Source organism: Doryrhamphus excisus, linkage group LG12 (assembly GCF_037039965.1).
Source record: "Doryrhamphus excisus strain RoL-2023G ecotype Guam linkage group LG12, RoL_Dexc_Guam_v1.1, whole genome shotgun sequence".
NCBI lineage: Eukaryota > Metazoa > Chordata > Actinopteri > Syngnathiformes > Syngnathidae > Doryrhamphus > Doryrhamphus excisus.
In genome coordinates, this window is record NC_136368.1 from 18051669 (window position 1) to 18068456 (window position 16788).

General features: G+C 40.7%; 2 protein-coding genes across 3 annotated transcripts in view; one reads left to right on the forward strand and one right to left on the reverse strand.

Annotated features, from left to right (window-relative positions):
* Positions 1-286: 286 nt before the first annotated feature.
* Positions 287-11674, forward strand: LOC131135843 (WD repeat, SAM and U-box domain-containing protein 1-like). The gene is made up of 11 exons (XM_058082200.2): positions 287-873; positions 951-1138; positions 2105-2191; positions 3659-3752; positions 4254-4287; positions 4365-4405; positions 4677-4783; positions 5692-5721; positions 8133-8312; positions 10684-10818; positions 10889-11674. The coding sequence occupies exons 1-11, from the start codon at positions 476-478 to the stop codon at positions 11041-11043; spliced, it is 1449 nt and encodes a 482-aa protein (XP_057938183.2). The 5' UTR covers positions 287-475; the 3' UTR covers positions 11044-11674.
* A 416-nt stretch (positions 11675-12090) lies between these two features.
* The window catches only part of LOC131135789 (protein TANC1), a 96542-nt gene continuing 91844 nt past the window's right edge, over positions 12091-16788 (reverse strand). The window contains exons 25-27 of one of the 2 annotated variants that reach the window (XM_058082078.2): positions 15418-15564; positions 15206-15306; positions 12091-13975 (exon numbers count right to left, since the gene is read on the reverse strand). In XM_058082078.2, coding sequence (XP_057938061.2) covers positions 12769-13975; positions 15206-15306; positions 15418-15564 — 1455 coding nt within the window. In that variant the 3' untranslated portion in view covers positions 12091-12768. The remainder of the gene's footprint in view (positions 13976-15205; positions 15307-15417; positions 15565-16788) is intronic. The other variant, XM_058082079.2, reaches the window with a different exon arrangement.

Below are 16788 nucleotides of genomic sequence, written 5' to 3' on the forward strand. Positions count from 1 at the left end.
TTAGTCAATTTAGTTACTTTGTACGTTTTCTTTAAATGAGGCGTCGCTTCAGCACATTGTGTAAGACAGTCACGTGATAGCAGCTATCAGAGCTGGGAAGATACTGCAGATTTTCGTATGGATTCGATACCAAAGAAGTACTGAGTCAGTATTAATAATAACTGAAGTTTACAGTGAAGTTTGTATTTTGTATTTATTTTTCTTAGGCGTCCCATTTTACTGATACTGATGCTTTTTACTTAGTTTTGTCAAGATCCTTTGAATGATTTTGATTTGTGTAAATGCTAGCATTGCACCTTGCGTACATGGTATATTTAGTATAGCTATATCATATTAGTATCGATCCAATGCCACAGTATCGATATATGAGTCGGTCCGCCCACTCTTTGCTATCAGCTTTTATAGCTTATGATGTGTGGAGACTTTGTGCTTCCAGGTTTGTGTCCATAGGTGAGAACAATAAGTTTTTGACAAAATGGCGTCACTTGTGACCAGTCTTCAACATCACACCGATGAGGTGACGTGCTGCACCTTCTCCTCCTCCCTGCTGGCCACAGGCTCAGGAGACAAGACCCTCCGACTGTACAACACCTCAGACTTCTCCGAGCTTCCTTGCTCCCCACTCTCGGCTCACGGATACGGGGTTCGCAGCTGTTGCTTCACTTCCTGTGGGGATTACCTCCTCAGCTGCTGCGCTGATGGCTCCATTCTTGTGTGGAGCTGCAAGTCCGGTGAGGTGGACTCAGAGTTACAACACCCGAACCGAAGTCCCCTCCGAGTGGTCGCACTGGCCCCCGACTCCTCCCTCATGATGGCAGGGGCCAGTGATGGAAGTGTGACTCTTTGGGACTTTAACTCCAGAACATTACTAAGGTATAGTAGTCTATGTGAGTGTAGCATCTTCATTAAAAACAATAATAATGGTGTTGTGTTCTCCTGCTGTACTACAGATGCACCCCAGTGAGCGAGGCCAGTGTGGTGGCCTGTTGCTTCTCTCCATGCGGCCACAAGATGGCGACAGGATGCTCCCTGGGAGACCTCCAAATTTGGGACGTGGACAACAGCCTGCTGCATGCTGAGAAGAACGCTCACGACTTAGGGGTCACCTGCTGCACCTTTGCACCCCAGTTTGAAATTGGTGAGTTCAGAAGTACTTTGAGCCTGAGGACGAGAACCATGCTCCTCGTGTATTAGACTAACGATACTCCACATGATGGAGGCAAGGAAAAACTCACTGCGGATCAGGGGTCATTCATTCATTCATTCATTTTCCACCGCTTTTCCTCATGAGGGTAGCGGGGGTGCTGGAGCCTATCCCAGCTGTCTTTGGGCAAGAGGCGGGGTACACCCTGGACTGGTCGCCAGCCAATTACAGGGCACATATAGACAAACAACCATTCACACTCACATTCATACCTATGGACAATTTGGAGTCGCTAATTAACCTAGCATGTTTTTGGAATGTGGGAGGAAACCGGAGTACCCGGAGAAAACCCACGCATGCACGGGGAGAACATGCAAACTCCACACAGAGATGGCCGAGGGTGGAATTGAACCCTGGTCTCCTAGCTGTGAGGTCTACGCACTAACCACTCGACCGCCGTGCCACCCCAGATCAGGGGTCTTATATGGAAAAAGTGTCAGATCACCCTGTAATTTGATATAATTTGCTAACGCTCGGGCTGCACGGCAATCGAGTGGTTAGCGCGCAGACCTCACAGCTAGGACCAGCGTTCAATTCCACCCTCGTTTGCATGTGTACTCCGGTTTCCTCCCACATTAAATGGCCACTCCAAATTGTCCATAGGTATGAATGTGAGTGTGAATGGTTGTTTGTTTATATATGTGCCCTGTGATTGGCTGACAAGTCCAGGGTGTACCCCCGCCTCCTGGCCGAAGACAGCTGGGATAGGCTCCAGCACCCTTGTGAAGATAAGCGTTACAAAATGAATGAATGACACTACAGAGAAATGTTGCTATGATAGGCTACTACTCAATCGAAGTAGTACTTAAACTACTTCATTTATTTATATGAAGATTTTTAAAGGTGAACTTTAAAACATTACTGTTTGATCATATCAAGTTAATATTGTTGTCTTTATAGAGGACAGCCATGTTCAAGTCCGCCTTGCCTCTTGTGGACAGGACAGCCAGCTGAAGATATGGATGGTCTCTCAGCAGGAAGGACACGGTAAGTTCAATGTATAAATCTATTATCACGTACTGTCAAGTCATGAATGTGTCTGAATAGAATGTTGTATTTTTACTCCCAAATGGAAGGAAAAGTTGTCGTGAGTTTGTGGCATATTGTCTTTACACAACACAATGGCTGTCGCCTCCAGTGCAAGTTTATTGTGTGTGGTGTTTGCTGCGAGCAGGTGAAACAGCTGTGACTCAGTAACAAAGACTTGTCACGCTGCCAAAGGCAACAAACTGAACAAATACACTTTGTGTGTGTGTGTGTGTGTGTGTGTGTGTGTGTGGTAGTATCCCACTGCAAACCTAAAAGCATATCTCCTTCACCCTAAGACAGTATGTGTAATATTCTAGTCATAATGTTACATTGATGAAACACACTGCATGAAGTCAGCTATGGCATGTCCGACATGACATAATCAAAAGAAGTTGTCCTCCCATCCCGTGTGGAAGTGGTAAGTTTTTGGTTTCTTCGTTTTTGGTTTGTCCTTCTTCCCCACTCACTTTGAAATCCTTTCTTAAGTTTGGAATAAATACATTTGAGGCTAACGAGTTAGCTTGCGGTGACTGTCTCTTGTGTCCCTGCAGCGATTCGGTAGCCTGTGCTAGCCTGAGCTACGTGTTGTAAATAAAGACTAATGGGAGTGTAAGGGTATATCATGTCTACATGAACATAAAGTTATGAGTTTTTTCTCATATGTTTACAACTTTATTCTCGTTTATTCTTGAAATCTCAAATTATTTGTATAATTTACTGTAACAGCGATAAAATCGGGGGGGACTTATGTGATTCTTTGGCGTAGGCAAAGGTTATATTACGGCCTTTATTCTTGTAAATTGATTACTTTTTCTCATAAATTCACGACATTCTTGTCGTAAATTCAATGTTCACGCCATCTATTCTCTTACGTGTCCTTTCTACTATTCCCAAATATCGTTATTTTTGTTTTACTTAGGATAATCTATTCGTATTAAATCATATTTTTAATCATGCCATTTCATCTATGACCTTCCTTTATCAACAAAAGCCAGTAGTATTATTCACAAAGATACTAACTATAAATCTTTCATCACTTTACAAATGTCATTGATATACAAGCTGAACAGTTTTGGTCCCAGTGTTGACCCCTGGGGTACTCCGCATTCAGTATTTGAATTTGCATATGTAAATTCTCTCAGCTTTACACATGGTTCCTGTTAGCCAGGTAGCTTTTAGCTCAACTCAGAACTAATCCTCCGATTCTATACCTTTCAAATTTTGTGATTAGGATGTTACATGTTTTTTTTCCGGGGACTCCGGTTTCCTCCCACATTCTCCAAATTGTCCATAGGTATGAATGAGAGTGTGAATGATTGTTTGTGTGTATGTGCCCTGCATCTCGTCCAAAGAACGCTGGGATACCCCCCACCCACATCTAGTGTTGTGTGTACGCATGTAACAGTGTATGTTGTTGACCCTCAGCATGTGTTGTGAAGCTCCTTCACACACTCACCAGTCAGTGTGCTCCAGTTCTGTGCTGTGCCTTCTCCTCTGATGGCGAGCTTGTTGTTGCAGGGTGAGCGACACGAACACACACACACACACACACACACACACATTACATACATATATGAAATTATAATTCCAAAAACATGCTAGGTTAATTAGCGACTCCAAATTGTCCATAGGTATGAATGTGAGTGTGAATGGTTGTTTGTCTATATGTGCCCTGTGATTGGCTGGCGACCAGTCCAGGTTGTACTCAAAGACAGCTGGGATAGGCTCCAGCATGCACCCTGCGACCCTCATGAGGATAAACGGTAGAAAATGAATGAATGAATGAAAGTTCTACAAATTTTGTGCTCACTAACATTATCAAAGAAAACATACTATACTTGTATCCCACGTCCGGCCACAAGAGGGAGCTGTTTCGTTTTGCTTGAGAGCCTGACTCCATCAATTCTCATGCCTTATTAATCTCTCTTATGTTGTTTCATTTATTTCTGTATTTCTCATCGTTGTTTACCTGCCATTGCATATGGTTGCTTAAACACGTTTTTCTTTTTTTTTTCAACAGCTCGGTGGATAAAAGTGTTGCAATATATGACACGGTAACTGCAACAATGTGTGTTTGTGACTTTATTTGTGTTGTGTTAAAAGTGTAAACTTGCTCCACTTGTGTCCACAGGGTAGAGGGACACTTCTTCACACTTTAAAGCAACACGACAGGTAAAAAGCATGACACACACACACATACAGTGTTTCACATCAAAATATGCTTGTGGCTTGATTAGTTTTTTTTTTCTCTCGCAAAAGCGAGGCACTTCTAGCGTTCTCCATTATTGAAGTGCGGCGACCAGCAGAGTGCTTTCAAGTAGCACAGAGGAATTAAGATCTGAAAGTGGATTTTTTTTTTATGAAAGAGGCTGATCTCTTGGTGTGTGCCGCTTTTAGCCACAACCACAAACACATAGACTGAGTTCCTCCTCATTCCCCGCAGGTATGTGACGGCCGTGGCCTTTTCTCCCACTATGCCCTGGATGGCCACTGGCTCCATGGATAAAACAGTCAACGTGTGGAAGATAGGAGATGGACACCTCACATCCGGTAAACACACAACATGTTCTAGTTGTAGTACTATTTACTATTACTTTAGGATTACTGTAATGATTTAATGCCACCTAAAAAACAAGAAGTTGTGGTCCAGGAAAGGTATTTCTTTGAAGGAGATCTGACCCAAAATGTTTGAAGCGCTCCAGGTCAAAGGTTAGCCCAATAGCCCTTCACTGGGTAATTTGAATAATATTTAATGACCAGTATTCTGCATTATGCAGCCTGAAAATGAGCAACATAGTTGCTGGCTTGTATACATAGATTTTTTTTTTTAGTATGTAAACCAAAACTTTTGTAGTACCTAATCCAAAGCAAGAACTCGATTGATTTAACCTCTATTGAGGTTAAGACACGCAAGGTTGTTCACTAATCCACTTGTGGTTTAACGGTCCTTTTATAAAATGTTTTTATAGATCCATGCTTCCTGTGTGTGTGTGTATGTTTTAGTATGTAAACCAAAAATTTTGTAGTACCTAATCCAAAGCAAGAACTCTATTGATTTTCATGTCTGTTTGAGATGTGGTGGTTAAGACACGCAAGGTTGTTCACTAATCCACTTGTGGTTTAACGGTCCTTTTATAAAATGTTTTTATAGATCCATGCTGTGTGTGTGTGCGCCGCAATCATGTGCATGGGATGTTTAATGGTGCACCGGGAAACACTTTTTGTATTGAAGGTGAATTTTCCGCGCTAACCCAATACGGGGGAAAAAAAAACCCCTTCAGAATCCTAAAGCAGCTTAACTTACATTCGCCGTCAGTCAAGCTGATGTTGACAAAATCCCGCTCGTTGATGTCAGTGAATGTTTTTCATGCGTCTGTTTTTTTTCTGTTGGCCTTCTAGTTGGTCTTCTTTTTTTTTCTCCCACATGTTAATGTATTCTCCTTCATGTCTGTCTGCAGGAGCTGAGGCAGTGCAGACGATGCACCAAGGTCAATACTCATCCATTACTCTTTAAATGTACTGTACAGTAATCCTTCGTCGATTCAAATTTTGCGGCTTCGCTCTATCACGGTGTATCAAAATATAATATTCATGCTGTTTTGTGGTTAAATAAGGCCTTTGAATAGTAAAATAATGTGCATATTTAAATAGAATGTGTTTATTTATGCATTAGAAGACATAGAAATTGTTTAATGAAGTAAAATACAAATATAAAGCATTCAGTGTGCAGTATTCTACATTGATCACTAGGTGTCAGTAATGAAACAATCTCTAACAAGTACTCTGTATTAAGTACTCTTATTTATGTTATGTATACAATTTGGGGTAATGCGATTGTAAAGGTGACTATAGGGGTGTTATTTCATGTCTAGAAGACTCTAGTAATGTTAAACCGTGGATTTAGAAGGTTGTAAACAGGGTTTTAGGCTATAACTATGACAATTTATCAATGTTTTACCAAGGAATTTTTGTGGAAATAATATAATACAATAATATATGAATAATAAACAATAAACTGTAATTATGTCCAATTTACAATAGAACACAAACACACATTCACGTTAAATACTAATATCTATGCAATTCAATGTAATTGAATACAAACCATGGTTGTACACAACCACAACGTATCCCACTGTGCATGGTTACGTACCATAAAAGTTACCTTTACCATGTAACACCACAAGTATTTCTTACAATAGTAAGAAAATGTTAGAACTAAGGCACATACATTTAAAGTACTTACTAAGGATTACTTACATACTAAGGAACTAATGACAAACTAAAAGCAGTGGTTAGTACTGTCAATTTTCTCAATAATAATAATAACAATTTATTTGTATTATGTTGCTTTTTAGTTTAAGTTCCTGATGTGCCAATCAAAAGTGTTGAATATGATGTTTGTAAAGGCAACATTTTCTATGTATTAGATTCTTAAGTCGTGCCTAATGTTGTGACCGGTGAAGATGCTGACGTGAGCTTTCCTACGTCTGCATCTGCTCAAGTGATTTAAAAAAAAGACTCTGAGGTTTGCTTCTGGCACGACGAGTCCATGACTCAGCCATCTAGACTGCAAGACTCCACACTGCATCATTTGGGCCAATGTGGTGGTGACATGTAGTCCTAATAACACAAATAGACTTCCACTGTGCTATACAAGGCTCCAAGTGTGTGTCTGTCGTCGTAATATAAAGGTACACATACATATGTATGAATGTGTACAAATAGTGCCTATGCATGTAAAAGCTTTTCTAAAAAGCAATGACCACTCATGCTTCGGAGTATCCGACCTCAAGGAAGGATGATTTGAAATTCTAGCCTAGGTGGGGAGTGTTATGGTGATGATGATGACTGCTGCTGTGAGGCATCATTAACCTGGCACACACTTCGTCTCAGCCTCATATGATAAATCGTCATAATGTCACATGAAGGTTGGTTAGGATGCGTGCACGAGATCACTACGCCCTACAGTATAAACGTATGTATTAAAGCGGCGATACCTTCAGAAGGTTTTTTTATATAATCATTATTTTTTCCGGGAGCTAGACTCATACAGAGTATCTTTCACTCACGTTTTTGCAGTACGTCCTTAAAGCTGTCATAGAAAGGATCTTTAAGTTACTGTGCACGTCATAAAATAACATATTGTAGCGCACACCAGTCTGTGAGGACCAGGCGGCTCTTTATTTGACAGGAGCCAATCATGAGCGATGAAAAAAACTCACCACAAGCTTGTCAACCCATTGGAAATTTCAGGAGGTCAATACTCAATACAATAGTCTGACTCACGGGGTCATCTTACCAACAACATTAAACTCATCACACAGACACTTAACACTCAAAATGTACCTAAGAAATATACATTACAATAACAAAAAGCGTTACTACCAGGGGACCAGTTCACTGGAGGACAAGTAACACAGAAAATGGTGGATGGTCCACCAGAGGAGCACAGAGGGAGGCTGATATCATTGCAGCGCCACAATGAATGCGTTGCTCAGATTGCAATGCTCTATTGGAAAATTTAAGAAAGTTATTTTTTCATTTCAAAATCATATTGGTGCATGTTTATATATTTGTCAGGTACACCTTTGTCAGGTAAGTGTTAAGTTGCTGTTTGATGAATTATATGTTAGTAAAGTGCTCCTAGTAAAATGACTCTTTGAGTCACACTTTTATATGGGATCTCTCACTAGAGTTTTTATAGTAGTCTTAAAAACAGAATGGTCCTGACCAATAGATGATCTTTGACTAGAATCTATGCAATCCTTTAAAAACAGCAAAACACTCCTTTCATGTGGAGAATCTTCATATCTTTCTGGTCTGTAAAGAACCACGTGTTTGTTTGTCAATAGAGGATCTTTGACTAGCACTTCCATTCTTTCTGTGTTTTTGGCAGGAAGGAAGCAGCAAGCGTCTTTCTCCAGGCTTCTGCTCCCTGATTGGTCGGAGGAGGATGTCCAGGCTTGGCTACGTGAGGAAGGTCTGGATGAGCTTCTCGCCATCTTCCGAGCCAACAACATGGACGGGGCAGAGCTGAGCCAACTGAGCAAGGAGACGGCCATGGAGATGGGAATCGGTGAGGAGGGCGGACGGAATCCTGCATAAACGCGTGTTAACAGAGATTCCTGGGATTTCTTTGATCCTGAAATGACAAGCATAAACATAAGCCGCTTTTGTAAATGTTCTGATTATCCTCTAACACACGCACACACAATAGATTGTGAGGACACAACCTTTTTTGCGTAATCCCTGTGACAATATGATTGGCAGCTACAACATCAGCCAAGGTGTCAATCAGTGCTCCTGGTCGTCCCGCCAACCTCTAATACTGGCCTCAAGTTGGGAGCACAGGTTAGCTATAGTCACATTTACGATGGCTGAGGCCATAACATGTTGGAGCTGATGCCTGCAGAGCAGACATGGCATCTGTAAAGCTGAAGTTTACTGGGTTGCGGGGGTATGCTAGAGCCTATCCCAGTTGACCTTGGGCGAGAGGCAAGGTACACCCTGGACCGGTCACCACACTCCTGACATCCAAGTGTACACAAAGGAAGTGTACAAAAATTGAAAAAAAATTTTAATGTAAAATTTACAAAAATTAGAAATAAAAGTCAGAAAATCTGAAACAAATTTACAAAAAATGGAAACACATTTAGAAAAAGTTGAAAATTTGAACATAATTTCAAGAAATTAAAAACAAAAATTGAAATTACCCATATTTTTAAAAATGACCTATTTATCTGGCTTACATCCATGCCCATATAAGAAAGTCTGTCCCTCTGTGATGTCACAAAGGGGCAGTTTTACCACGCCTTCTGAAACCGAACCTTTTGAGCCATCCCAAACTTCTTCGCCAACATCATTATCTGAAACTTTGGCATGGTTTAACACGAGAATACAACATTCTAACAACATTCATGGGTCAAAAATGAATCTGAATGAAAAGCTGATGCCTGCAGAGCAGACATGGCATCTGTAGAGCTGAAGTTTACCGTGGACTTTAAAGCAACGCATTCCATAGCAAAATAGCCTGTCCTCACCAGGGTTGCGGGGGTATGCTCGAGCCTATCCCAGGTGACCTTGAGCGAGAGGCAGGGTGCACCCTGGACCGGTCACCACACTCCTGACATCCATGTGTACATAAATGAAGTGTACAAAAATTGAAATTTTTTATTTAAAATTTACAAAAATTGGAAATAAAAGTCTGAAAATCCGAAAAACAAGTGTACAAGTGTACAAAAAATGGAAAAACATTTAGAAAAAGTAGAAAATAATTTTAAGAAATTAAAAACACCCATATTTTTAAAAATGGCCTATTTATCTGGCTTACATCCATGCCCATATAAGGAAGTCTACCCCTCTGTGATGTCACAAAGTGGCAGTTTTACCACGCCTTCTGAAACCAAACCTTTTGAGCCATTCCAAACTTCTTCGCCAACATCATTATCTGAAACTTTGGCATGGTTTAACATGAGAATACAATATTCTATGTCTATGTTTTATGTTATTAAAATTAAAAAATTGGAAATAAAAGTCAGAAAATCTGAAACAAATGTACAAAAATGGAAAAAAAACATTTAGAAAAAGTAGAAAATAATTTCAAGAAATTAAAAACAAAAATTTAAAATACCCATATTTTTAAAAATGACCTATTTATCTGGCTTACATCCATGCCCATATAAGGAAGTCTGCCCCTCTGTGATGTCACAAAGGGGCAGTTTTACCACGCCTTTTGAAACCGAGCCTTTTGAGCCATCCCAAACTTCTTTCAGGACTCACTTCGAAATGCGTAAAAGTCATTATCTGAAACTTTGGCATGGTTTAACACGAGAATACAACATTCTAACAACATTTATAGGTCAAAAAAGTGGAAAAAGCATAATAGGTCCCCTTTAAACAATGCTTCTGGGTGTAGAATTGCCTTTTTGTAGAGTTTTATTAGAGTAGACCTTGTGCCAGTGTGGTCAGGTTCTAGTCATTTGCCAGATGCAGTTTGTAGTCCAGGAACTGTTGGTGTCTTTTTTTTTTTTACCTTTGACCATGTACGTATGGTCAATTGCTGTTGTTCCAGTTGTTTAAGGTTAATTGATGTGAAGCAGCGGTCAAAGTTGAGGCGACTTCAGGCGAGTTCCAAAGGCATCCCTCATTTGAGGGTACTTAAAAAAAAAATCAGTCACCATGTTGTCACTTTAATGTGTCATAAGTACAATTTTCAATTTCCTCATCTATGGTTGTCATCACACTTTTCTGACGATCCGTGAAACTGTCCTGCCACACAACCAAAAGCGGTCCAAAACCTTATTCCTGTGACCAAAAACGACAACATAGTCGTCTCTCTGACTTGAGGGAAACGATTGTCTTTTCTTCGGCAAGTTTGAAGTATTGCAAAAGGTTGCAGCACCAACCTGTGATGTAACTCAGCAACACTTTGTCTGCGTCTTCTTAAGAGTCTGTAGGCCTCCGTGCTCGTCTCCTGAGGAGCATCCAGGCCCTGAAGATGGAGCTCAGCGCTCCTGACTGCCCTGATGAGTTTGCGTGTCCCATCACCAGGGAGCTGATGAAGGATCCCGTCATCGCCGCAGGTGACAGCATCCTACATGTCTTACTCACTAGCGGCTTTTCATGTCGCAATAACACGCGTCTGCTCCCTAGATGGCTTTTCCTATGAACGGGAGTCCATCGAGAGCTGGATCAGAGGAAAGAACAGAAGCAGTCCGATGACAAACCTTCCCCTGCAGACCACGCTGCTCACGCCAAACAGAGCACTGAAGATGGCCATCAGTCGATGGAGGTGTGGCCACCCGTGACGTCTCATCATGAGAATCGCACCTAGGTCTTTACGATCTCGTGACTGTCTAGCCTATATGCTAACCACTTGTCCACGGTGCGGCCTATTACTTTCATATTTTTGTGAATTTGTAAAATTGCAAAAATTATGGGATCTTGTGCGATCAAAACATGACAATATTTCTCATTTCGATGTGACACTGTAAATCTTGCAATCCTACCTATCTTGGTGTTCCCAGCATTCCCAGTGTCAAAGGAGAAGCTGTGTAATTTACAATACATTTGATCAAACATACATCATATTTGTCAGATTTAAATACAATAACAGCACATGACTTCTATCAAAATGTGATATGAGCATCTAATTTAAAAAAAACCTTACGCTAAGCATCGTGGGAACTGTAGTTATTTTATTGTAAACAAGAAATTACGGTACGCTACAATCTGCTATTTATCTGACGTATCGTAACATAACAGCAGCTAGAACTGCCATCATTAAAAGTAATGTGAAAATATCATATTCTCTCCTTTTTATGAACCCAATATTGTGTAGTATTGTGGCGTGATACCTCTGCTAAAAAAACTATATATTTTTCCTCTGTATTTTTTCGGTTAATTTATTTCTATCAAGTACCCTGGGCCACAATAAAACAAGCTTCAACTGTTCCCCGGGCCATATGTTGGACACCTCTGCTCTAAAAGAATAACTTTATTCTTATAGTTTGACTTTTTCCTTATATATTTATAATATTATTATAAATAATAATATTTATAATATTATTTTTTTCATTTTTTTTATTTTATTTTTATTTTTTTATATTATTATGAATATTATTAATATTATTTTTCTAGTAAAAAATATTTTTTCTCGATATTACTTCTTTTCGTATGTGTGATACATTTAATATTTGACAGTGAATTGGCGTGATACATGATACATTATATACCAAAAAATGAAAATTGTTTACAAATTGAACAGAAGTTTATAAGTTAGTTAATTAGTTAAATTAACTAATTAACTAACTAATTAAAATAAGAATACCAAATAAAACAAATCACATTCCTTGTATTATTAGCACACCGTTTCTCCTTGTTGTTTTCGGAATAAGTCAAAGTAAACGTATTTGTTGTCCCTCAGCGGGTCTTTTATTTCTCAGCCATGGTTGCCATGGCAGCAGAACTCCTTTTACAGTATGTGATCACGGCTAGTAAAAGCTCACAATACTGGAAAACAATCAAACATGGCATTGAGCAGTTGCATTGGACATCCTTATGAAATTAAGAGCGAATGACACTCCCGATGAGATATAATGTAAACTGCGAAATGTATGCATGCACTTAAACCCAATAAGATACGACAAAACGTTTTAGTAGCTGTGCAAAAATAACTATATAAAATATATTGCTCTTACATCGAAGCCGTTGGTAAATAAATTAATCTAGACAGCAACAACAAGCAGATACACAAGAGACGTTCAAGTCTGTGTTAATGCTGATTTTTCTCCTGTACAAACATATTTAACAAATGTGCTTTTTCCTTTACAACACCTTTTTTAAACATTGTGCATAAAACTGAAAAAAAAAGGATGGAAAAAGTTACATATTTATATATAAAGACACAACAGGAGAAAGCTGGTTGGAACACAGGAATGACCACGTCTTGTTTCTTCTCTCCTAAGGACTAGCCCCGCCCACCGTCAGTGCAAAGTGTCAATCATGTAACAGAAGTTTTCTCCTTGCTTCGTCTACACGTTGGACTCAATAAAGGATCGCTTTGGCTTCATGGACGTGATGTGAAGGGCGGGGTTGGCGCCCTGCTTGGACTTGGCGTCCATGAAGGCGTGCTGCAGCACCGGCTTGGACTCTTTGTAACAGTTGGCAGCTTGGCAGAAGGAGTACTCCTTGGCGTGTTGCATGCCGTTTTGAACGCTACTCATGGCGGCCATGACGGTTGCAGTCGGCGCTCTGTGCTGATCGTGGTAAGAGTTCGCCACTTTGCCATAAAGCGGCTCGCCGTCGACGGGTGGAGCGTCTGAGGCCGTGCGACTGCGAGATGCCGGCTGCTGAAAGCGGGCTGTTTTGTCCGTGACGCCCATGAAGGGTCTGGGTTTGTACTCCGCTGTGGCGCCGCCCTGCTGGGCGTGTTTGGACTTGTCTTTGCAGCGGACATCCGGGCCCAGCTTGCCGCTGTCTGACAGGCTGCTGCTGGAGGCTAAGCTGCTGGTGGAGCTGGACACGCGCATGCCGGCATCCTTGCCGGACTCGGGATGCGGACCAGGACCGGAGCACACGTCCAGAGACGAGGCGGAGTGCGCCGACAGAACCTTTGACGCCTGAGAGGAGTGCAGGCTCTCTCGTCTCGTCTCGTCAGTCGGCGTCGGTAGCGGACTGATGTCGATTCCTGGCCCGGGTTTCAGCATACTTGACATGTGACGGCTAGGCAACGGGCTGGAAGGAGCATACTGGGATTTAGCTCCGCCCCCTGCCTGCATGGCGCTCATGTGTTGGTTGGTCTTGACGATCTGGGCCTGCTTGGTGGGCTGCAGCACCAGACCTTGGGGCGTCATGGCCTCGCGGTGCTCCCGAGGGTAGCGATGAGGAGGAAGCCTGCCGGGGTTGTGATGACTTACGTTGCTGCCGCCGCCTTCAGACGCTCGACTAAACGACCAGCACGCTTCCGCCGTCCGCTCGCCTTTGTCTTCCAGGACGTCTCTTTGGCTCCACTCAGAAGACTCCTCCTGATCTTCATCGTGCTCCTGGTCAGAGTCAGGACCTCCAGAGGCTTGGCTGCAGGCGGCGGCCATTGTGGCTCCTTCCAGGCTTCCTTTGGTCTGAGCGCGCTGCATTTGTTTACACTCGTCCTCCACCCGGGCCAGCAATCGACGGATCTCACGGTTGTTGGGACACAACTTGGCGGCTTCGTGCAAGTCGGCGAGTGCAGCAGAAAACTGCCTGCAGACGAAAGACATTCGTAATTCTTAATAATAAAGTACAATGCTTATAAATATGCATACTATCATACTGTATAGAAAGTATGGTCGCACTTTTTTTACAGGATTTCTTAAGCTTGGCAGTCATTGTGGACAGCAGGGACATCATTTTGTTACACATCAAAACTTCAACATGATCTTATGTTTGAAGCCCACAATTATAAACGTCTTTCAAGTTTTTTTGCACAATAGAAGATACCACGTTTAGTGCAGGCTGCACGGTGGTCAAGTGGTTAGTGCGCAGACCTCACAGCTAGGATACCCGAGTTCAATCCCACCATCTATGCGTGGAGTTTGCATGTTCTCCCCGTGCATGCGTGGGTTTTCTCCGGGTACTCCGTTTATTATTGTATTATTGTATTATTGAGTGTACTAAAACGCTCCATTGAAGTATTATTGTATTATTGAGTGTACTAAAACGCTCCAAAGGAAGCATGGAGGAGTGTAGTGTGCAGGTTACGCATTGAAGTAAAAATTTAACGCATGCACATGCGCATGTACATAGTTCATTTTGAAATGTGCAAATTGTGAATAGTTCACAGTAAAAAAAAAATCATGTAAAACAACATTTTTGTCAAAGTGTAAGGCGGGGTACACCCTGGACTGGTGGCCAGCCAATCACAGGGCACATATAGACAAACAACCATTCACACTCACATTCATACCTATGGACAATTTGGAGTCGCTAATTAACCTAGCATGTTTTTTGGAATGTGGGAGGAAACCGGAGTACCCGGAGAAAACCCACGCTTTCACGGGGAGAACATGCAAACTCCACACAGAGATGGCCGAGGGTGGGATTGAAGTCGGGTCTCTTAGCTGTGAGGTCTGCGTGCTAACCACTCGACCTCCGTGCAGCTGATTACTAATTACTAGAGACCGAAAAAAGGGTAAAAATAAACTTTTTTAGCTGATGAAAAATGATAGTTGAATCTTTCTTTTGGTATATACCATGTACCAGGCACCATGTACCAGGTACCAGGTACCAGGTACCAGGTACCAGGTACCAGGTCCCAGGTCCCAGGTACCAAACTCCTCCAAGCATGACTTTATGGACCTTTCTTTAACAATTGGAGCTGACTGATATCATTAAGCCTGTACAGTACACAGTATCTGTTTATATATATATACATATATATATATATATATATATATATATATTTTATAGGAATCTATCATTTAAAACATTTACCTGCTGCTCCTTTTAGCTCGTGCCCGAGCGTAGTAGGCCTCATAGGATTTTGGTTTGAGCTCCAGTGCTTTTGATGCAAACTCCTCGGCCATCCCAAAGTCCTACGACAAGCAGAAACAAAGTATTATATATTAAATATTATATTATCTATTGTTTAGTGCAAAAACCTTTCATGGCATAAATACTAATATAAAACTCCAGCAGCAACTCACGTTGGTTTTTCTGCGACAGCGGGAGAGATTGAGGTACAGAGAGACCCTCAGGTCTTTGAATGCCTTCAGGTCATCGCCAAATCCCTCCCTGGGAAACTTCCTCAAAGCGTACTGGTACCTCTGAGCCGCCTCCTTCATCTTGCCTTTCTGGAGGACACATGAAGGGTGAAACATGAGGAGGAGGAAACGGCCAAATAGTCTCATGGTGGCTGCTCTCTAGATCATCTCAGCACTCGTGCATCACACACAACATATGCAGTCTACGGCTCCACTCGTGCTATAAAGTATGGTCATAAAACTAAAAAAATGTTTTTCTCTGTTCGCTGCTTAACTTCTTTTTACACTTGAGTGATGTATGTGAATTGCATCTATGAGTCCAACATTCAACATTTGCCATTAAAATTAGGAGAGTTCACAAATTAGCCATTGTTTTCATATTGTACCATTTCAATGGTTCACTTCTTTTTACACTTGCAAGAGAAAAATAGGTTTGAATATTTTAACCTTTCATTGGAAACACCGGTTCACTTCTTTTTACACTTATTTGGCAATGTTTGAATATTTTAACCTAGTTTTTTTAACCCATCCGTTTAACCCAATATAAGTAAAAATGACTAAAACTGTAGTTTTACAAGAATATGTGGTAATGGTAATGGTAATGGTAATGGTAATGGTAATGGTAATGGTTTTATTTCATTTGAACATGCATCAGATTACAATTGAATGCATCACATAATCAGTTCACAGTTCCACATGTCCAAAAGGAGTAGGAAGACGCAAAGCTTATTAAATCCTACCCCTCCATCTGGCACTTTTACAATCAGTAACTGTTACATTTGTTCACTTCCTGCTTTCCTAATATAGTTTAAGTTGTTTTTTGTTTTTATTTTATTTTTGATTTGTTCACTTCCTGCTTTCCTAATATAGTTTAAGTTGTTTTTTGTTTTTATTTTATTTTTGATTTGTTCACTTCCTGCTTTCCTAATATAGTTTAAGTTGTTTTTTGTTTTTATTTTATTTTTGATTTGTTCACTTCCTGCTTTCCTAATATAGTTTAAGTTGTTTTTTGTTTTTATTTTATTTTTAATTTGTTCACTTCCTGCTTTCCTAATATAGTTTAAGTTTATTTATTTATAAAAATATATATATATATATATATTTTTGTCACATACCGAAGTACGAGGTGATATGACCATACAAAGACATAATGTGAAAATATTCTGAGAAAAAAAATGTAATTTTACAAGCATAACGTTATCATATTACAAGGAAAAATGACATAACAAGTTGTAATGTTGAAGAAAATTACTACTACTATGGGAAACAAACAAAGCAACAAATAGATTTGTAATTTTTGAAAAATTAGGTTGT